The 23,502-nt window shown below is 42.3% G+C and overlaps 1 protein-coding gene across 5 annotated transcripts in view; it reads right to left on the bottom strand.

The window, feature by feature from the left end:
- Window positions 1-23,502, bottom strand: part of fam118b (family with sequence similarity 118 member B) — a 47,526-nt gene that overhangs the window by 14,929 nt on the left and 9,095 nt on the right. For 3 of the 5 annotated variants that reach the window (XM_080182248.1, XM_080182245.1, XM_080182246.1), the window contains exons 2-3: window positions 6,164-6,253; window positions 1,756-2,008 (exon numbers count right to left, since the gene is read on the bottom strand). In XM_080182248.1, coding sequence (XP_080038374.1) covers window positions 1,756-2,008; window positions 6,164-6,228 — 318 coding nt within the window. In that variant the 5' untranslated portion in view covers window positions 6,229-6,253. The remainder of the gene's footprint in view (window positions 1-1,755; window positions 2,009-6,163; window positions 6,254-23,502) is intronic. The other 2 variants (XM_080182250.1, XM_080182249.1) reach the window with 1 other exon arrangement.

The raw sequence follows: 23,502 nt of genomic DNA on the forward strand, positions 1-23,502 counted from the left end.
TTTACCCAATCACTTAACCTGTCAATATCTCTCTGCAAACAATTTATATCCTCCTCACAATCTGCCTTCCCTCCCATCTTTTTATCATTCACAAATGTGATCACAATGCACTCTGTTCCTTCCTCCAAATGATTAATATATATTGTGAAGAGCTAGGGTCCCAGGACTGATCCCTGCATCAATCCATTGCCCTCCAACCTGAGAAAGGGCCCCTTATCGCTCCTCACTGCTTCTTGTTAGTTAGTCAATGCTCTATCCATGCCAAATTACCTGTAACACCATGAGCTCCTATCTTATGTAGCAACCTTTTGTGTGGCACCTTATCAAGTGCCTTTTGAAAATTCAAATAAAGAACATTGACTGGTTCTCCTCTATCTACTCTGGCTAATACCTCTTCAAAGAACTCGAGTAAATTTGTCAGGCATGATTTCCCCTTCATGAAACCACACAGACACTGATCAGATTATGACTTTCCAAATGCATTGCTATTCTCTTAATTACCAATTCTATTCATTTTCCAATAACTGAAGTTAGACTAACTGGCCTGTAGTACCCTGCGTTTTCCGCTTTCCCTTTTTGAAAAACGGTATCACACTGGCAGTTTTCCAATCCTTTGGCACCGTTCCAGAACCAAAGATCTTTTTGGAAAATGACGACCAATACATCCACAATCTCTGCAGCTACCTCCTTTAAGATCATGGGGGGTAAACCATTAGATCCAATAGTTTATGGTAATGGTGGTGTACCTCTATAGTAAAGGCCAATGCAAAATATCTATTTAACTCCTCTGCCATTTCTTTGTTCCACATAATTATTTGCTCAGTGTCATTTTGCATGGGTACAGATGTTACTAAACAGCCGTAGAAATTTTTTTATAGGGGGAGGGGGGAAGGTGCGGTGGCTGTGGGGGAGTGAGAGAGTGAAGAACATTTGAGCAGCGAGGGCGAACAGCCCAAGGTCATATTGGTATCAATAACACAGGTAGGAAGAAGGATGAGGTCTTGCAAGCAAATTTTAGAGAACAAGGAAAGATATTTAAAAAGCACGATCGCATAAGGTAGTATATCTTCAAATCTGTCCAGTGCCACTGCTAGTGAGTAGAGGGGTAGGACCTAAAGACACAGGGTAACCAAGTTCACCAAAGGCTATAGGGTAAGGGAAACATGAACCACAAATAAGAATGTCAGCAGCACTGCTTTAAAGCATCAAGATAATTCACAGGGCTGTGAACCATCTCTTCAAACTGCGTCTAAATTTGTACACACTAAGTTATTTAATAAATGGAAAGACAATAGTGTACAACCAACAACAGTACAGCAATGGACTGTAAACTGAAACAGAGTGATATCAGTGCTGACAATGGGACAACGTGATTAGTACCACTGCCAATTACAGTTGCTGCACCATCACCATTAGCACTGGGCAGAGCAACATATGGTAAGTGGATCTGTACTAGATGCAGATATATTAACAACAATTCAAACACTCAATGGCACTGGTTCTGAATGGCTGATTTACAAATGTATTCAATTGAATCAAATATAGGGTGTTTCAGTACTTCATTCCCAAACTAAAACCACACCGCAATACATACTTTCCCCCACTTGCATCGGCTGCACAGGAATATTGATCTAATTGTTCCACAGTCAAAAACCAATAAAAACCAAATCACAGTTGTCTATGACAGCTCTCACACACTAAACTGGATCATTCTTTATCAAAACTGTTAATTACAGGTGACTGAAAATTACTTACTGGTGAAAGTTTCTGTATCAAGTCATGTGCAACATGCACAAGATTCTTATCTTCATGCAGGGATTTTTGGAATCTTTTGTTCTCTTCCTCCTCGAGGAGATCAAAGTCATTAGCAGCATCTAGCAAAGCTTGAATTAGTCCTTTCCAGGATTTCAGTGCAGGGACCTGCGGTGCTACAGCAGCACTCACACCCGTTCCAATCACCAACACCAAGTCCTGGGGTCTCTTAGTCTTCAGACTGGGCAGAAGCTTCCTAGTGGATAGATTTCTGTTGTTATGTTTCTTTAATGACTATAAGCATTTTAAATTTTACTCATAACAAACAGAAATTAAAATGAATTCAGATAGAACGTCTGTTACATTGAAAAATACAACTAGTGGAACAAAAGCAAAATGCAATGGGTGCTACAAATAAAAATTGAAATTGCTGCAAACACTCAATAAGTCAGATAGCACAAATATGAGAGAGAGAAAAATAGTCTTGTTACAGTTCAATGATCTTTCAACAGAGCTGGAAGAGACTTACAAGTTTATAAGCAATTGCAAAGCCAAAGTTCAATAGGGTTGTAGGTGAGGGTAATTAAATGATGAAAGAGATCATCGTGCAGGATAAAAGGGAGTGGCAATAGGATAACAAACAACCAATCAGTCCTGAGGCAGTGCTGACTCACACGTCCAGGGACCTAGGTTCGATTCCCAGCTTGGATTACTGTCTGTGCAGAGTCTGCACGTTCTCCCTGTGTTGGCGTGGGTTTCTTTCAAGTGCTCTGGTTCGTTCCCTCAGTCCAAAGATGTGCAGGTTAGGTGCATTGGCCAGGCTAAATTGCCCCTTAGTGTTCCAGGATGCGTAGGTCAGAGAGATTAGCAGGGTAAATATGTGGAGTTACAGGAATGGGGCCTAGGTGGGATTGTTACTGGCACAGATTCGATGGGCCAAATGGCCTCCTTCTGCACTATAGGGATTCTATGAAATATAGCCGAGCCATTGCTAGCATCTACTGTCCAAAAAAAATGGAAGCTTGCTTATGGATGGAAAATCGTGACATGCCAAATGAGAAAATAGAATTCAAAATAATTCCCACAGACATCCTTACTTCACACAATACAATTTACAACAGTTTATTTTTTCTTCAATATAAAAGCCGCCAAATCATTTTTTACACGCAAGAATTTCATTCCAATACCCTCATCCTCAAAGGAGTCATTCTTGTTTTTAAACTGCAATATGATTAGGTTTTACAATCTACAAAAATATGTAATCAATGAATCTTAATCAGCCACACTAAACATTGTAATTAGTTGACAGCTAACTCACAAACCTGATGCTTCCTAGGCCTGTTAAGTATTCCAATTATTAAGTTATTCTCCTTATAATCTGAGACTTAGGCCCAGCTTCATGTTCAGCTCCAAATGTTACAGTGTGTGCATGGTGTACAGGAAAGCAAAATGACTAGTATCTACATCAGTAATGGACACATAGGCTAGGGAGCGTGTCACATGAGTCGCCCTTCTTCATCTCAGTGGACTGCAAGATTGAAATCAGGCTTGTTCATTAACCATGACCCATAAATAAGATTACATACATATCTAATATTTCTAAGAGTTATAGAAAATGCTTAATCATTTTAAGTATTAACAGAACTCTCATCAACTTCAAATGGTAAAAACAAAATAAATATTTGCACTTTAGATGCAAAGCTCTAACACACCTAGCTTCATTTTCAAGCCTATCTTTGACAAAGGGTCATCTGGACTCGAAACATCAGCTCTTTTCTCCTTACAGCTGCTGCCAAACCTGCTGAGATTTTCCAGCATTTTCTCTTTTGGTTTCAGATTCCAGCATCTGCAGTAATTTGCTTTTAATCACTTTCTCTTGCTTTGTGTGAAAATCACTGCAGTCAGACTGGTGGGGGAAAAACTACATGGACAGAAATCAGTGAAATGTGGCAATCCCACGCGTGGGCAACTGTCAACAAACTGTCTCGAATGCCTACCACTGATCTATAATTACCCAAGCAAATCATAATAACTATTTAGGAACTGATTCTCTACATCCGTTCATTTATCATATTATTCAAATAGGACAATTTTACGTCCAGGAATAGCGAGTGTGGTTTTGCTTCAATACTATAGGGAGGGTTTTGGGGATTGTGGGTGTAATGGGCATTTAAGTGTTTGATCAACCAAGATCATATTAAATTCCAAAGCAGGTTCAATGGGCTGAATGGCCTATTCCTGTCCTAGAATCATTAGCTAAACTAATTGGAAAGCTTCTCCTAAAAGAGCAAGAATAATTATCTCCTCTTCTGCTTGGACACTATGAGTAGGATTTTCCGACTGCACCTCCCTAACCCCACCCATGGCCCGAGGTCAACAGACGTGTTTGCATGATCCAGGTCCTGCCCAGTATGAACCTGGTGGCGGGCGGGATGGGAAAATTCCACCCTATGTGTCATTTCACAAAAGGTACACAGTCAGTGGGTGTCTGGTAACACTGCTGCAGAGCAGGGCGATTGTAATTCAAAACAGTAGCTATTCATAGAAGCATGACACAGAATCACATCACTTGACCAACCAGTCCATCAGGGTTTATATTCCACGTAATCAAATAGTTTATATCATTTCAACATCTCTGTTTTTCAGCTTTCCTTTCTTACCCACTCAAAATCAATCCACCCTCCGTGATACATTAAATTGATGTCACCTCCACCTTGGCTCTGGTTTGAAGCGCTATCTTTGCAAGTTAATGTCACTTCCCACAAAAAATGTTTGCTTTCGTCAAATCAACCTTACATTCAGAACTCCTACGTCTTACACTTCACTGATCCTTGCTGATGCATCATTGTGCCTTGCTCACTATGTGCGTATTTCTGGCTTAGTTTATTGAATGCTATGATGATATTACTCACAAGAGCATCAATTAAATAACTTAGCCCCTCCATTCACTGGGACACCCAAAATATGTTTTGGAAAATCTTACCCTGTCTGACTCTGTGACATACTCTCAGCACAAGATTACATACTGACCTCCCCAATCCTGAGGAGAAGCACCTGATGCTCACGTACAATATTGATAACATACAGGGGAAAGCAGGGAAACAAAGCCATGTTTTACCCTCTGCTGTACAGAGAACCAGCACACCAACATTTAGACATCCAGCTGATAAAAGTAGAAATAAATTCTAATTGAGATAATTTCCTATCACCTGGATGTTTCCAACATATTTTGGAGTAGTTTCAAGATTCTCAAGATCCAATATTACGCTTGGAGATTGGAGTTCCAGTTCTTTTTCAGGTGGAGTGTACTATGTATGGGGCAGGGGTGAGAACTAATACCAGAAAGGCATAGGTGGAAACCAAATCTCAGATTACGTACAAACATGGAAATGAGGAAGATTAGACAACAAAACTGTTCCGTATAAATCATATGCAATAGTATTGATCATGGACTCTACTCAACCCATTCATCTTCCTCAGACAAACAATAAAACATAGCTTAAAAACACCTCAGGAGATGAAAGAATAAAATTGCTCCTAAACTCCAAGATAACCATAAAGATTGTGGAGCACACGTCCAACTTCTACCAGCCGTATTATTTAGCTCTAACCATTTAGATTTGGATCAGATGTGAATTGACGGAGTGGGGGTAGTGAAGTAAATACTTCTATTTCAAACTCACAAATTAAAATGATTTTACTTAATCAACTGCATTTTTTCTGCAGATCCATTGGAAGAGTCTGATTCAGATTATTCTTCTGCACATGACCCTGCACAGAAGCAAACGATCACAGAATACTACAGTGCAGAAGAGGCCTTTCGGCCCATTGAGTCTGCACCGATGCATGAAATACCCTGACCTGCCCATTTACCAGTACGTGGCCCATAGCCTTGAACGTTACAGCATGCCAAAAGTACCATCCACGTACTTTTTGAAGATGTGAGGCATCCCGCCTTCACCACCCTGCCAAGCAATGCATTCCAAACTGTCACCACCCTCTGAGTAAAAAAGCTTTTCCTCAAATCCCTCCTAAACCTCCCACCCCTCACTTTTGGGATCAAAAGAAATGCCAGTGAGCAATGTAAAAAAGTCAGTTTGTAAAGGCAAGGCCATGGATTTCAATGTAAAAAATGGCCCATGGTTATACCCAAATCTTAATTTTTCATTAGTGGCATAAAACGCCCTACTAGTGGATTGCACTCTACATTAACATATCTTTTGCTTTTACATAGTGCCCTACTCACTGTACAATCTCTGTTTCTTAGATATCTGGGTTCACCACTAGTTTCTTACACCTAACAATACATTTTTAAAAAATCTCAAAACAGATTGTTTCTACAGTCAATTTGGAAACACAAGACAATAACTGCACCAGCAGGGTGGATGTTATTACAAAGTGAATACTCTACCTGCATTTTTTGGCTGATGGCGCTTCATCCCTTGCACTTGAATCTTGCCTCTGTAAAGATGCCATCCAGCTTCTGGGACATAGAGAAACTCTAAAGTTAGGGAGTTAGATAATGTTTCAAAAGTAAGGAATCATGCTGAAACTTCTCTAGGAATTAAATACATTTCCTAAAGTCCTTCTGAAAGCTCACAGGCTGATTCACTGCAAAGTTTTTGAGGCAAAACTATGTTTAAGGGCACCAGCTTGTCATAGTAGATGGATCCCTAGCTATTTGCCCAAAAAGGTAAATCTGATTACAATTCTTTTGGGTATTTTGCAAAGTAAACTGTGACATAACAAAACAACAAAGCTGTCTGAAATCTTACAGGCAGTTACAGAATATTATTAAAAACAGAAACTACAATTTCTATTTCACTATACAAAGAAATACAATGAATTCCTCAATACTTAGATGCAAGACACGAGATTGCAAACCAAGCAGTTCCCCAGTGAAGGGACAGAAAGAAAAGGCAGTTATTACCATACGATTCTTATACACCTTCCCAACAACCAGATTCAGGTAGGCAGAGAACGTAAAACAGCCACCTGGATTCTCAGCAAATGAGAGATAGTAATTTTCACAAAGAATAATGGCTAATAGTAACATTAATTGGAGATGCCGGTGCTGGACTGGGGTAAACACTGTAAGAAGTCTGACAACACCAGGTTTAAGTCCAACCGATTTATTTGGTAGTAAACTCACAAGCTTTTGAGGTTAACCTCTTCGTCAGGTGAATGGGGAGTTCTGGCTTGAGGCTAGAACTCTCCATTCACCTGATGAAGAGGTTAACCTCGAAAGCTTGTGAGTTTACTATCAAATAAATCGGTTGGACTTAAACCTGGTGTTGTCAGGCTTCTTACTGTGTTTAATTGTAACAATCACGGCTCAGTTGAGTCACAATGCTGTGCTTCAAGATCCACTCCAGAGACATGAGCATAAAATGAAGGCTGTCAGTCCGCTGTAGTACTGAGAGAATCAGAGGCAGAGCTGGCACCATTTGGATGAAATGTTAAGCCGCTCCACAGGAGTAAAGCATCCCACGCCACAATTTCAAAGAGTAGAGGAGGTCAACTGCATCCTCCCTAATATTTGTCCCTCAACTTCATTAAAGAATAGACTATCTAGTCATACGTTTCATTACTGTTTGTGGGACCTTGCTATGCACTAAATGGCTGCCAAGTTTCCTCTATTAAAGCAGTGACTACACTTCAAAAGTTCTTAAATGGTTGTAATTACTTTCTGGAGAGGTGCTATATAAAGATAGTTTGTTTTCTTTAACCAGATTGGAGTTTCCGTCACATGGTAGATCTTATCAGGAGGTTTAGATTCCAACCTCGGGTTACTGTCTGGAGTTTGCACTTTCTCCCCATGTCTGTGTGGGTTTCCTCGGGGGGCTCTGGTTTTCTCCCACAGTCCAAAAGACATGCTGGTTAGGTGCATTGGCCATGCTAAAGTTCTCCCTCAGTGTACTCAACAGGTGCCGGAGCGTGGTGACTAGAGGTTTTTCACAGTAACTTCATTGCAATGTTAATGTAAGCTTACTTGTAACACAAATAAACTTTAAAAAAAATTACATCATAAAACACGAAGAATACTAAGCTCTCTGTCATGGATTCTCCATCCAAGGCCATTAATTTTAAGAAATATAGCTTGGTTTTAAGGGTGAACTAAAGGCAAAAGAGATTTTATACTGGTTCCAAACCCTTTTTGTATCCAGAGCTTTTGAACATGCTGCATGTTCACACACAGAACTCCCATCGCAAGTCAAGTTTCTAATTTCAATATGTGCTCAAGAAGAAAGTAAAGGAGGAAACTCTCACCAAATGGCTGATGATTGCCTCTGACTGAACAGATCTGGCAGGAGCTTTGGCACAGGTCACCTACCCATTCTCTTGGCTGCATTTAGCACGTGGCTCACAGAGGTAAGAGGGAAACAGGAAGGTGGGAAACAGAGAGATAGATAATACAAAAATATATATGGGGGAATTTTCCAGCCATTCATGTTGGCAGGATTTTCTGGCCCCGCTGCAGCGAGCAGAGATTTGGCTGAGTGCCAAATTCTCCACTGTCACTTGCAGCCGCAGCGCAGCACAAATGGCTCGAAAATTCTGGCCGCAGCTTTTCGTACGGTGCAACTGCAAAACAAAAAACTTCGGTATTTTCCTAAGATAATATTTCTTGAGACAGTGGTTATGCCACGTATTAACCAGATTACACTTTGTTTAGGCTGATTAAACAAACATTTCGTTTGCCTTTGATTATGCATGTCCAAATATAACCACAGCTGGAAAATTCTGATCACAAATCGTCAAAAAAATCCCAAGGCAGCTTCCAGTTTTGACAGGGCTGTAAAACAAGTCAGTCAACAATTCCAAGTATCATTTGTGCTTTTCCTTCCATAAAACGTTTGGTTCAATTTAATCAATTAGGATTATGGAAAGTTTTATTCATGCAACAACGGATGCCCTATTGCAATAACTTTTATAACCACCCCACTTATGTGACATGGCAAATAAAATTAAAGGCCACTGTCTTTATTGCAAGATTTAAGCAGTTTTTGTTGCTCACTTAGGCTGGAAAAGAGGAAAACTAAAGGGCCTGAATTGTGTTCTCAGCCCCCTACTATACTCCTTAAACACCTATGATTGTGCGGCCAAATTCCCCTCCAATTCGATTTTCAAGTTTGCTGATGACACCACCATCGTGGATCAGATCTCAAACGATGACGATAATGTACAGGAATGAGATAGAGAATCTGATGAACTGGTACAGCAACAATAATCTCTCCCTCATCGTCAAAATACGAAGGAGATTGTCATCGACTTCAGGGAGCGTAAAGGAGAACGTCTACATCAATGGGGATGACTTAGAAAGAGTTGAGAGCTTCACATTTTTAGGTGTCTAGATCACCAACAACCTGTCCCGATTCCCCCCATGCCAACACTATAGTTAAAAAAGCCCACCAATGCCTCTATTTTCTCAGGAGACTAAGGAAATTTGGCATGTCAGCTACGACTCTTACCAACTTTTACAGATGCACCATAGAAAGCATTCTTTCTGGTTGTATCACAGTTTGGCATGGCTCCTGCTCTGCCCAAGACCGCAAGGAACTACAAAAGGTCATAAATGTACCCAATCCATCACGCAAACCAGCCTTCCATCCGTTGACTCTGTCTACATTTCCAGCTGCCTCGGCAAAGCAGCCAGCATAATTAAGGATGTCACACACCCCTGACACACTCTCTTCCACCTTCTTCCTTCAGGGGAAAGATACAAAAGTCTGAGGTCACGTACCAACTGACTTAAGAACAGCTTCTTCTCTGCTGCCAGTCTTTTGAATGGACCTACCTTGCATTAAGCTGATCTTTCTCTACACCCTAGCTATGGCTCTAACACTACATTCTGTATGCTCCTGTTTCCTTCTCTATGAACAGTATGTTTTGTCTGTACAGCGCACAAGAAACAAATTTTTCACTATGTTAACACATGACAATAATAAATCAAATCAATTCCTTTTATAACTACACCATCGTAATGCATTCTACTTCCAAAGAAGCATTTTTGAAATGTACTTGCATCAATCACATGATCAACAGACATGCTACTATTCATACTAGCGTTTCCTCTGAAGGCATTTGGGATTTTTATTGGACAATTTCCTCATGTCATGCTTAGAAGCATAGAATCCCTACAGTGCAGAAGGCGGCCATTCGACCCATTGAGCTTGCACTGACAGCAATACCACCCAGGCCCTATTCCCATAGTCCCATGTATTTACCCTAATAATTCCCCCTGACACTAAGGGTCAACTTAGTATGGCCAATCAACCTAACCCACACATCTTTGAATTACAGGAGACACCCACAAAGACATGGGAAGAACATGCAAAATTCACACATTCACCCAAGGCCAGGATTGAACCTGGGTTCCCTGACACTGCGAGGTAGCAGTGCTAACCTCTGTGCCACCATGCTGACGAGTTAAGATGGATTGTTGGATGTGGCAGTGCAGAGGTGTACTTAAGTCTCAGTACCTGCTGCTGTTATTGGGAGACAAACATGCTCAATTTCCCAGCAGAAAGAAAATTCTGATTTGCTGCATTTAGTTTGCTGTAGAAGAAATGCCGAACATTGCTGCCACTGCACTTGCTCTGTATACAAACTATCCTGTTTTGAATCATTATCCAAAGGGGTGGCTTGCAGTGCCCACAGTTTGAGCAAGCTGGCACTGTTTGCTCAAAGATGTCTGCAGCAGTGGGTAACACAGCAGCTGCTTAAGCAGGAAAGTTATACGTTCAGCTCCCCTTGCCAAAAAGCAACATATGATCAGGCCCCGCGACAGTGCGAATTTCCCAACTGCAAATTGGCGAGCACGTTTTCTCTATTACAATAAGGACGACATTTCAAAATGTACTTTATTAGCTCTGAAAAACTTTCAGCTAGATACATGCTAGACAGAATGGATGGGGTGAAACTGTTGCCATTAGCAGAAGAATCTAGAAGAGGGTGCTGATTTAAAGTAATCAGCAAAAGAGGCAATGGAGACATGAGCATAATTTTGTTCATACAGTGAGTGGTTAAAATCTAGAGGAAGACAGATTCAATTGAGACATTTGGTTTGTTATCTAAAAAAGGTGGTGGTACACTGTTACAGAAAGAAGGGAGGGGAGAGGCATTACGTATACTCTTCATTCAGACAATCAGCAGACACAATAGGCTGAACGGCCACTTTCTGCATTGGAAAAAAATCTGTGATTTGAATCCTTCAATCATTGTGAAACAGGATATTGTGTTAGCAACATTTCATCAACAAGTTGGACGAGAGTTGAACAACTTTTTACTGGTCACAATGACAGAATTATGGAGTGATGTCCAATACAAACACGCTTGCAAGAGCGTCAATAGACCATTCGGAACAGGTTATAGGCAGAATTCTATGTCTATGAGGAATGGGAAAATCCTTTTAAATAAGGAACATGCATGTTACTGAATGCAGCCCAAAATAAAATAATTATGTTTGATTCAAACGTGGAAGCAAAATCGGGTGGAAAAAGCAAAGCTACGTTTAACAATCTTCGTGGGAAGAAGGTCATGTCACTGGACTCATAATACAGAGACCCAGGCTAATGGTCTGGAAGCATGGGTTCAAATCCTCCATGGCGAGCATAAATTCAGTAACAATTCTGGAACTGAAAGCTCATCTCAGTAATGATGACCATGAAACTATCATATAAACCCATCCGGTTATCCTTTAGGGTAACCTGACTCGGTCTGACCTTTGTGTGACTCCAGATCCACAGCAATATGGTTGACTTTTAACTATCCTCTAAAATAGCCCAGCAAGCCATTCAGTTCAAGGGCAATTAGGGATGGGCAACAAAATGTTGGCCTCATCAGTTACGCCCACATCCCATGAAATAAGTAAATTAATGAAAAAAATATGCAGTGCTGCTCTGAGTCAGAGAAAGCACAAAGTAATAAATTCAAAGAAGTTGATGAGAATGAAACAATGAAAAATAAATTGGAAAAATTCACTGACAAAGAAATAGGTCAGCAATGGTAAATATTTAAAACAATAATCAAGAATGTCCCAAACAAATACTAAAAAGAACTAGCGTATATTGGCCAAATAAATTAGGGTAAAATTGAAACTAAAATAAGATGCATGCACATGGACAGAGAATGACAAATGGGAATATGAAGTAGTCAGGAATTAAGTTAATAAAATCAGGGAAACAAATAACGAAATTGGATCAAGGAATATAAAAATATAATCAAAACAAAATTTTGGATAAGTGTTAGGTCTCTAATAGAATAAGTATAGGGCTCCTAGGTATAAATTCACAGGTAATGACAGGAAAATGTTAACAATCTTAAATTACTGTGTCATGGCATTTACCAGGCAAACTGCATGGTACATATTACATCAGAAGAAAAGATCCAAAAAGGAAATAAAAATATTTAAGATTGAAATGGGGGAAATCATTCATAATTTATAATTAATTAGGGAAATTAATTGGTGCAATTACTGTTAAATTTGTATAAAACCTTGGACCACATTGCAGCACTATGAACAGTTCCAAAATCTATATTATAGGAAGGACTTCGGAGCACTGGAAAAATGCACAATTAATTCACCGGAACAACCTTAGAATGGAGAGGTTATACCCAACAGGTTGGGCCTCTTGAGAAAAAAAGACTGAGGGGAAACCACATGAAAATGTTCAAAATTATGAAAGGGTTTAACAGGATAAAGAAGCTGTAGCTATTTGCAGGCAAGACTAGAACAGAAGGCCATAAATGTATGGTATTCACTAATAATTAATAGAAAACTCAGAAGGAACAAGTTTACAGAGTGGTGAGAATGTGGAACTTACTTCCAGTGGGTAGTTGAGGCAAGTAGCTTAGATGCATTTATGGGAAAAATATATAAACACATGAGGGAGAAAAGCACAGAAGGCTATGCTTATTAGTTGAGATAAAAGTGGTTGGCAGGAGGCTCATATGAAGCATAAACATTGGCATATAAAAGTGGAGCTGAATGGTATTATTTTGTGCTGGAACTATTTCAGACAGTAGATGCACTGGAGCAACAAAAGACTGGGGACTGAGAAAACAATTTTAGTATGTTTGTTCCAAAGAACATCAGTCTTTTACCTAGTATCAAAACAGCAGCCCATAGTTACCTAATATTGCCCAAAGACAATTAAATTATAGGCTAGTGCAACTCCTGATGTTCTCCTTTCGTTTGCTGGAGCAGACGAGGAAGGAGCATCAGAGAGAAAGCTAAGACTTTACCTGTTAAAAACCTGTTTAAAATAAGTTTAAAGCACTTTGTTCTTTGTAGAACTGTTTAAAGCATTTACTTATTGTATTTACTGCTTTAAGAATTGTGAGGGAGTGATTATCAGGCAGTTGTGGCCCATCAGCTTTAATTATCAAGTGTCCACACGGTGAAGCCTTACATTGTTTGCTGGAGCAGACGAGGAAGGAGCATCAGAGAGAAAGCTAAGACTTTACCTGTTAAAAACCTGTTTAAAATAAGTTTAAAGCACTTTGTTCTTTGTAGAACTGTTTAAAGCATTTACTTATTGTATTTACTGCTTTAAGAATTGTGAGGGAGTGATTATCAGGCAGTTGTGGCCCATCAGCTTTAAATCAGCGCCAAGTTTAAAAGGAGGCCTGGTGTAGATAGCGGGCAGCGTCGGAGCGGGCAGCGGAGTGAGAGGGAAGCAGAGTGAGCTATTAGGGCTTAATATCAAAAAGGGCTGGAAGGTAAAAAGGCCAGGTTGAAAGAACAAGGAAAAAAAAAATTTTTTTTTCAAAACTACTACAGCAAGAAACAAGGAAAAAATTTTTTCCCACAACAAATTATATTGAATAATGGAGGGGCATGTGATGTGCGGTTCCTGTATGATGTGGGAACTGGTGGACCCCAGGGTCCTTCCCAGTGACCATGTCTGCAGTAAGTGCAGGTTGCTGGAGGAGCTCCAGCTCAAGGTGGATGAGCTGGCCTCTGAGCTACAGACACTGAGGCTCATCAGGGGGAGAGAGGGTGCCAAAAAAGTGACATCCACCCCCTCTAGACTGTCTAAATCTAAGGGTCAGGAACAAAAGGGGGCTGCTGGGAGGAGGAAGGGGGGTGAGGAGCGGAGGCCTCAGCCTCTTAATCTGCATAACAGGTTTGAGGTTCTTGCTTCCACTCTGGAAGAGGACGAGGCAGGTGAGGTTGGTGAGCAAACTGCACACGGTACAGTGATGCAGCAGGACATAGGCAAAGAGAAGGGGAAAAGGAACGTAGTAGTGATTGGAGATAGTGGGGTGAAGGGTATTGACACTGTCCTTTGTCACAATGACAAAGTGCACAGAAGGGTGTGTTGTCTGCCTGGTGCTCGGGTACAGGATGTCGCAGCTGGGCTGCAGAGGAATCTGGAGTGGGAGGGTGAGAACCCAGTTGTGGTGGTACATGTGGGTGCCAGCGACGTAGGCAAAGTGCGGACTGAGGATCTGGGGAGGGAGTATGAGAAGCTGGGAATGGAATTAAAAAGTAGAACCGACAAGGTGGTCTTCTCTGGGCTACTGCCTGAACCGAGTGCAGACGGGCGTAGGGTTGACAGGATAAAGGAAGTGAATGGGTGGCTCAGAGATTGGTGTGGGAGGAATGGGATCGAATTTATGGGGCATTGGCACCAGTATTGGGGTAGGTGGGACTTGTTCGGGCGGGATGGGGTTGGTCTGAATCGTGCTGGGACCAGAGTGCTGGCGAATCGAGTAAAGAGGACTGTAGACAGGGCTTTAAACTAATTAGGGGGGGGGAGGGTGCGAGGGTAGGTGATGTTAGGAGGTCTACAGTTAAGGATAGGGTACAGGTAAGGGAAGAGGCTGAGGATGTCCCAAGTGGTGGCGTTATGGCAAATAGGGTCCAGAAGAAGGCTGGGATGAAAGCGCTTTATCTGAATGCACGAAGCATTCGGAATAAAGTGGATGAGCTGGTGGCGCAGATCGACACAAATGGATACGATCTGGTGGCCATTACAGAGACGTGGCTGCAAGGTGACAGGGACTGGGAGATGAATGTACAGGGCTATCAAGTGTTTAGGAAGGATAGGCAGGAGGAAAGAGGGGGTGGCGTAGCTCTGCTGATTAAGGACAGCATCAAGGTGGTAGCAAGGGATGATATCGGAGCCAAAGAGCAGAAAGTGGAATCGTTGTGGGTGGAGATTAGGAACAGCAAAGGGAGGAAGACGCTGGTGGGTGTCGTCTATAGGCCCCCGAATAATGATCTGGAGGTGGGGCGGGCTGTTAACGCGCAAATAAGTGCGGCGTGCAGGAATGGGACGGCAGTAGTTATGGGGGATTTCAATCTGCATATTGATTGGTCGACCCATGTTGGACGAGGTGGGCTCGAGGAGGAGTTCTTGGAATGCTGCCGGGATAGTTTCCTGGAACAGTGTGTGTTGGAGCCGACGAGGGAGCGAGCTATCTTGGATCTGGTGCTATGTAATGAGGCGGGTAGAATTAGGGACCTTGAGGTGAAGGATCCTCTTGGAGAGAGTGATCATTGTATGGTGGAGTTTCTGTTGCAGATGGAGGAGGAGAAAGTGGGTTCCCGGACACGTGTCCTTTGTTTGAATAGAGGGGAGTATGGTAGGATGAGAGAAGAATTGGCGAATGTGGACTGGGGGAGCGCGTTGGAAGGTAGGTCTGCTGAGGAGCAGTGGAGGATCTTTAAGGAGATCTTTCTTGGTGCTCAGCAGAAATTTATTCCGATGGTTAAAAAGGACAGTAGGAAGAGAGGTAATAAGCCGTGGATAACGAAGGAGGTGAAGGAAAGTGTTAAATTAAAAGCGGAGGAATTTAGAGTAGCTAAGAGCAGTGGGCGAGAAGAGGATTGGGAAAGGTTTAAATGTCAACAAAGATTGACAAAAAAGTTGATAAAGGAGGGTAGAAGAAGCTATGAAGCTGGGCTAGCGCTTAATATAAAAAAGGATAGCAAGAGTTTTTATAAATATATAAAAAGGAAGAGGCTGGCTAGGGTGAACGTTGGTCCCTTAGCGGATGAGAAAGGGGACCTAGTGGTAGGGGATGGGGATATGGCTAAGGTCTTGAATAACTTTTTTGTTTCTGTCTTCACGGAGGAGGACGTGAATAATTTGCCGGGTGTTAGCGATGGAAAGGTGGTAGGACTGGAGGGTCTTAATGACATTACTGTTACTAGAGAGGTGGTGCGCGACAGACTGGAGGGGCTGATTGTGGACAAGTCCCCAGGACCGGATGGAATGCATCCGAGGGTTCTGAAAGAAATGGCGGAGGTGATAGTGGATGCCTTGGTGGTTATTTTCCAGACGTCGCTGGATTCCGGGGAAGTGCCGGAGGATTGGAAAACGGCTAATGTTACGCCGTTGTTTAAGAAGGGTGCCAGGCAAAAGGCGGGGAATTACAGGCCGGTTAGTTTAACGTCTGTGGTAGGTAAAATGTTAGAATCCGTCATTAAGGAGGAAATTGCGAGGCATCTTGAAGGGAATTGCTTGATAGGGCAGACGCAACACGGTTTCATTAAAGGGAAGTCGTGTCTGACAAATTTACTGGAGTTCTATGAGGATGTGTCTAGGGCGGTGGATAGAGGAGAGCCGGTGGATGTGGTCTTTCTGGATTTTCAGAAGGCGTTTGATAAGGTACCTCACAAGAGGTTACTGCAGAAGGTCAGAGGACATGGAGTTGGGGGTAGGGTGTTAGCGTGGATAGAGGATTGGTTGTCAAATAGGAGGCAGAGAGTGGGGGTCAATGGGTGCTATTCGGATTGGCGGTTGGTGACTAGTGGGGTGCCCCAGGGGTCGGTGCTGGGGCCTCAGCTATTTACCATTTATATAGATGATCTGGAGGAGGGAACCGAGTGTAGGGTGTCGAAATTTGCTGATGACACCAAGATTGGGGGAAAGGCAAATTGTGCGGAGGGTGTGGAGAGTCTGCAGAAGGATCTAGATAGGCTGGGCGAATGGGCCAGGAAATGGCAAATGGAATTTAATGTTGGCAAGTGTGAGGTGGTCCACTTTGGTAGGAAGAATGGTAGGAAGGACTATTACTTACGTGGCGAAAAACTGCAGCAGGCGACGGTGCAGAGGGACCTCGGGGTCCTTGTGCATGAGTCGCAAAAACCCAGCCTGCAAGTGCAGCAGGTGGTCAGGAAGGCGAATGGGATGCTGGCCTTCATAGCGAGGGGGATTGAATATAAAAGTAGGGAGGTCTTGCTGCAGCTGTATAGGGCATTGGTGAGGCCGCAGCTGGAGTACTGTGTGCAGTTTTGGGCGCCGCACCTGCGCAAGGATATTTTGGCCCTGGAGGGAGTGCAGAGGAGGTTTACTAGGCTGATACCGGAGTTGAGGGGGTTGAGCTATGAGGAGAGGCTGAATAAACTAGGCTTGTACTCGTTAGAGTTTAGAAGAATGAGGGGAGATCTCATTGAGACGTATAAGATGATGAATGGGATGGATAGGATAGAGGTGGAAAGACTCTTCCCGCTCAAAAAAGACAGTAGGACTAGGGGGCACAGCCTCAAGATAAAGGGGGGGCGGTTCAGAACGGAGTTGAGGAGGAACTTCTTCACTCAAAGGGTGGTGAATCTCTGGAATTCTCTGCCCGTTGAAGTGGTGGAGGCTGCCTCGCTAAATATTTTTAAGAAGCGGGTTGATGGGTTTTTGATAAGAGAGGGGATTAAGGGTTATGGGGAGAGGGCGGGAAAGTGGAACTGAGCCTCGACAGATCAGCCATGATCTTATTGAATGGCGGGGCAGGCTCGAAGGGCCAGATGGCCTACTCCTGCTCCTATTTCTTATGTATTTCTTATGTGTTTCACCCAACTCACTCGATACATTAGCTTACCAGATTCTTGAGTGTTTGACCAGAACAAGAGGGCCTCTGTGTTAATTAGTCATGAAATGACTCACATAACTCACTTGCAATGATGTTTACCCCACATGCTGTGATAAACAATGCAGTGCCATATCAAATAGCATTCAATAAAATGTAGGATATCAGGAAAACAACAACATTACTTTGCAGAAGCAATCAGACTCTTGAAAATCAACCGAAGCCATTCCAAGGATCAAGACCAGAGAAACTTGGATGTCCAGAGACTTAAAAGTCAGGATTAAGAAAAAAAAATTAAGCTTTCAATTCAATACAGCAGAGTCCCTAAAGGAGCATAAACAGTGCAAAGAGGAACTTGAAAGGAAATTAGAAAAGCTAATAGTGCATGAAAAAGCTTTGGATAGCGTAAATATTTTTTAAAATATATAAAGAACAAGAAAATAACAAAGAGTAGGGCCAATTAGTGGATCTGGAAAATGCAGATACAGCCCTCTAAGAATACTTTGCATCGGTCTTCACAAAGGAAAGACGCAGGCATAGACATCAGCGGGAAGGCTGTCAAACATCAGAGGAAATTAAATTAGAAAGGGAGAGAGAAGGTACTAGCAAGTTTAGCAGCTTTAAAAGTGAATAAATCTGCAGCCCCAGATGAGATGTCTCCCAGGGCGTTGGAGGAGGCAAAAGAGATATCAAGGAAATGGGGATAATTTTCAAATCCTCTCTGGCCACAGCTGAAGTGATGTGGGTATGCCGGCGTTGGACTGGTGTAAACACAGTAAAAAGTCTGACAACACCAGGTTTTAGTCCAACCTATTTATTTGATAATATACTCAAGCTTTCGGGGTTAGCCCCTTCGTCAGGGGAATGGAGAGTTCTGGCCTCTGTCTGAGGCCAGAACTCTCCATTCACCTGACAAAGGGGCTAACCCCGAAAGCTTGTGAGTATATTATCAAATAAATAGGTTGGACTAAAACCTGGTGTTGTCAGACTTTTTACACAGCTGAAGTGCCAGAGGACTGCTAACATTGTCCCATTCTTATAAAAGGGAAACAGACCAGGCCAGTCAGTCTAACCTTGGTGGCAGGCAAATTACTAGAAAGAATTCTGAGGGACAGAATATATCAGCACTTGGATAGACAGCGATTAATCAGGGATCGTCAGCATGGATTTGTTAAGGGAAGGTCGTGTTTACAAATTTAGTCAAAGTTTTTGAGGTAACTAGGCATGTGGATAAAGGTAATGCATTTTGATAAAGGTCCTTCGTGGCAAACTGGTCAAGAAAATAAGGGCCTATGGAATCCAAAGAAAAGTGGCACATTGGATCCAAAATTGGCTGAGAAGCAGGAAGCAGAGTGATCGCGAGACATTTCTGTGACTGGAAGTTTGTTCTCAGTAGGCCTCTGCAGGGCTCAGTGCTGGGGCCATTGCCATTTGTAGTGTACATTAATGATTTAGACTTAAATGTAGAGCATATGATCAAGAAGTTCCTGGCTGACATGAAAATTGGTAGGGTATCAAACAGCGAGGAGGATAGCCATAGACTGCAGGAGGATATCAATGGCATGTTCAGGTGGGAAATGGAATTCAACACAGAAAAATGAGAGATAATGCACTTGGGGAGGGCAAACGGGTCGAAGAATATTATCTGGAAAGTAGTGAAGTTAGTGGGACCTTGGAATGCCATCCACAAATCCCAGAAGGTGGCAGGGCAGGTAATTAAAGTGGTTAAGAAAACATATGGGATCCTTCCCTTCATTAGCCATGCTGGAACTGGATAAAACACTGGTTAGGCTACAATTGGAGCATTGCTTTAAGTTCTGGTCACATTAAAGGAAGGTTGTGCTTGCACTGAAGAGGATACAGGGAGATTTACCAGAGGCTAGGTTGGAGAGTCTGAACTCTGAGGAAAGACTGGATAAGCAGGGGCTGTATTCCATGTAGCAGAAATAGTTGGAAGGGACCTGATACAGATGTATAAAGTTCTGAGGTGCACAGATAGGGTGGATAAGAAGGCCTTTTTTCCCATTAATAGCAAGGTTAATAACCAGGGGGCATAAATTTAAAGTGGACGACTAAGAAGGGAGTTGAGGAGAAACTTTTTCCACCCAGAGATGGTGGAAGTCTGGAACTTACTGCCTGAAAGGGTTGTAGACTCAGAAGCTCTGGTTATCATTTAAGAAATATTTAGAGATTCACTTGTGCTGCTGTAACCTTAAGGGCTATGGGTCAAGTGCTGGAAAGTGGGATTAGTGTAATCAGATATTTATTGACTGGTGTGGACACAAGGGGCCAAATAGTCTCCTTCTGTGTTGTAAATGTCTATGAACCTATTCTTCTACATTTAACCAAAAAAATGTAATGAATAAACTAGCAGCTTCTGGCTATTCTAACAGCCTGAAGGCTGGTCACAGTGCAATATATAAAAAATGAAGCCAACCATAAAAACGTACTGACACAAAATCAGTAGGAGATAATTGCTGATTTCCAGTTATAGCTGTGATGTCCAAAAAAGTACCGTTTGAGTGCCTATAAATAATTTCACAATTATTTACAGTCTGTTTCTTATCCAGTTTCCTATCTCTAGTTGATAAATGTAGTCATTATAAATGGGTATAACAAAACATGACAACCAGCAAAATTAAATAGATATACACGACATGCAAAAAAACTATGGACAAAAGCTGGAACAAAATGAATATGTGTGGCTCAGTTGCACCCAGCCTGACATTCCAGTGCAGTACCAAGGAAGTTCCATCTCTCAAATGAGGTGTTAAACAGTTGCCTTGTCTGACCTCTCAAGCAAGGATCAGATCAAGCTCAAGAGAGGCACAAAGTCTTTTGATGTCAGCTTGGACCTCGTTTGCCTCTCTTGTGGGGACGATGAATTGGATTCAATTTGAATTTGTTTTTTGGAATAAGCAAGGAGATGGATTTGGGCCTGCAGCACTGGCTTTGTAACTTTAAAAATTGAGTTTTAAAAAACTCCATGTAGAAAGATCTCATGGTACTATTTCAAATACTAGGAGAATTATGCCCTGGCCGATATTTATCTCCCAGTCAATATCAGTAAGAAATAGGATATCTGATTATTATCACATGGATGTTTATAAGAATGGCTGCACACAGATTGAATGGTAGCTTCCCTATATTATAACAGTGACTATACTTCAAAATACCTATAAAGTGTTATGGGACATACCATTTATTCTGCAACTTCTTTCCTTCTCCCCGATGTGCTCAATGAACAGTATGCTTTGTCTGTATAGCACACAAGCAACTACTTTTCACTGTATACCAATACATGTGACAATAATAAATCAAATCAAAGAACTACCAAATTGTGCCAGAGCATCCAATTATTTTATATTACGGAATGCAACCAGCAGAAAGAGAGAGGATCAAAGTCTGCAACTAGTTAGACATCTGTTTTGGAAAAGATTTCCTGCACAAGGTTAAAATGAATCTAAAAAGTGTAAGCCTTTAATTTGTTGTTCTGAAGAAAAAGTTCATCCTTGAATTTTTCCCACAGCTAAAGATCAAATTCACAAGTGTTATAATGACAAGCTATTACATAACGGTTGGCATCTTTTGCGCATAGCAATAACAATTTTTTTGGACAATTTCTGCACTATAGACACAACATTTATTGATTACCAGATGACCCACACATCAGACATCGAGCCTATCTTCACAATGTAATCACTACCAGGCAGGCCAGATAAAAGCCTGTGAATTCAGCTTTAAAACTTGTTTACACGTCTACTCTCCCTGCCTCAAAGCTCTCACCTCTATCTTCACAGGTCAAACAGTACACAATATCATTAATTTTAATTTAATTAATTTTAGCATTGTACAGAGACCATGATACAGATTTTAAAATGCAATCCACAACATCACAGTACAATATGCTATAAATCAACAGTTCAAGCAATTAATTGATTTTGCAGTTGAAGAAACGACCATTATGTTTTAGCTTGTAACAAAAAAGCTGGAGACTTTCATTCCTCTCAAATAGTACTAATTCCTCTTTTTTCAAACCACATTACTTCCCATTTGGTCAACATTTTACCACAATTTGACACACACCCAAGTCAGAAAACATGGTTTTAAATCACACTCCAAACAATGCAGTCTGATTAGTTTTTTTTCCCCACAGTTTCCCCTTTAAATAACGTATGCCATTTGTCTCAACTCATGGTAGCGTGCTTCACATTTTAACCACCACTGGGAAAAGAAGTTGCACCTAAGTTTCCTACTGGATTGATTAGAAACATAGAAGATAGGAGCAGGAGGAAGCCATTTGACCCTTCGAGCCTGTTCCGCCATTCATTACCATCATGGTTCATTGTCCAACTCAACAGTCTAATCCTGCTTTCTCCCCATAACCTTTGATCCCATTCGTCCCATGTGCTTTAGAAACATAGAAGTGTCTAATATTTACTGCCCTTAGCTTTCCCCACAATCTCCTCCAGGTTTACTAAAGAGATCACCAAACAGTCCTCACTCCATAGCCATTCTCCCTACATAACCTCCCCCCACCCCCAAACCCACCTTCACTATCTTAAAAACTTTGCCATGATCACTTTCCCAGCTTTTACCTTCCTGACCCCATCCTAATGATCCCTTCTCTCCTGGCCACACTGCCCTCTCCCGAATCCTCCTCCTAACCCCCACTGCCCTTCTCTCTCTCTCTTCTGCTCCCAAGTTCCTGACTACTCCACAACTAAAACCACCAAATCCTATGACTCTCCCTCCCCTCCTCCATTTCCTGCCCTTCTTGCTTTCACTCCACCTGGGATCCTCGCACTCCTCAACTATTCCCCAGACTTCACCTTCCCAGGTTCAGCCCTGTGTTCGCCCTATCCTGAGGGATTCCTGTTATTCCCAGTCCTGCTCCATTGGGTTTTGCAGGTCTCCCTAGTCTTCCTGATTTCCCCTCCCCACCCCTCCCTCTTCCTAGGTTTCCTCAGGGTTATTCCCAGTTTTCCTCAGTCTATTCCTGGGTTTTTAAATGATTCCACCGTCTCCTGGGTTATTCCCGATTATTTTCCCAGGTTATCTTGGATATATCACGGTTTTCCCCTATTCCAAGTTTTTCCTCTTATTCCAGTCTATTCTCAGTTTTTCCCCGATTTCTCCCATTGCTAGTCCCCCTGGGTTTATTCCCCCATTCCCGGTGGTTTTCCCAGGTCTATTCTCCCTATTTCCGGTGGTTTTCCCAGTCTATTCCCATATTCCTGGTGGTCTTCCTGGTTTTCTCCCCCATTCCCGGTGGTTTTCCCGAGTTTATTCCATCCACTCCCGGTGGTCTTCCCGGGTTTATTCCCCCATTCTCGGTGGTTTTCCCGGTTTGATTTCACCCAATTCCCAGTGGTTTTCCCGGGTTTATTTCCCTCTATTCCCGGTGGTTTTCCCAGTTTTCTCCCCCATTCCCAGTGGTTTTCCCATATCTATTCCCCCCATTCCTGGTGGTTTTCCCGGTTTTCTTCCCCCATTCCCAGTGGTTTTCTGTTTTTTTCCCCTGTTCCCAGTGGTTTTCTCGTTTTTTTTCCCCCCGTTCCCAGTGGTTTTCCCGGTTTTCTCCCCCATTCCCGGTGGTTCGCCAGGGTTTATTCCCCTCATTCCCGGCGGTTTTCCCGGGTTTCCTCCCCATTTCCTGTGTTTTTCCCGGCTTTTGTCTCCCATTCCCAGTGGTTTCTCGGGTCTATTCACCCTATTCCCGATGGTTTTCCTGGGTTTTCTCCCCCAGTCCCGGTGGTTTTCCTAGGTTTTCTCCCCCAATCCCGGTGGTTTTCCCGGTTTTCTCCCCCATTCCCGGTGGTTCGCCAGGGTTTATTCCCCTCATTCCCGGCGGTTTTCCCGGGTTTCCTCCCCATTTCCTGTGTTTTTCCCGGCTTTTGTCTCCCATTCCCAGTGGTTTCTCGGGTCTATTCA

Source organism: Carcharhinus amblyrhynchos, unplaced genomic scaffold, assembly GCF_965287045.1.
Source record: "Carcharhinus amblyrhynchos unplaced genomic scaffold, sCarAmb.v2.hapA scaffold_49, whole genome shotgun sequence".
In the NCBI taxonomy this organism is placed as follows: domain Eukaryota; kingdom Metazoa; phylum Chordata; class Chondrichthyes; order Carcharhiniformes; family Carcharhinidae; genus Carcharhinus; species Carcharhinus amblyrhynchos.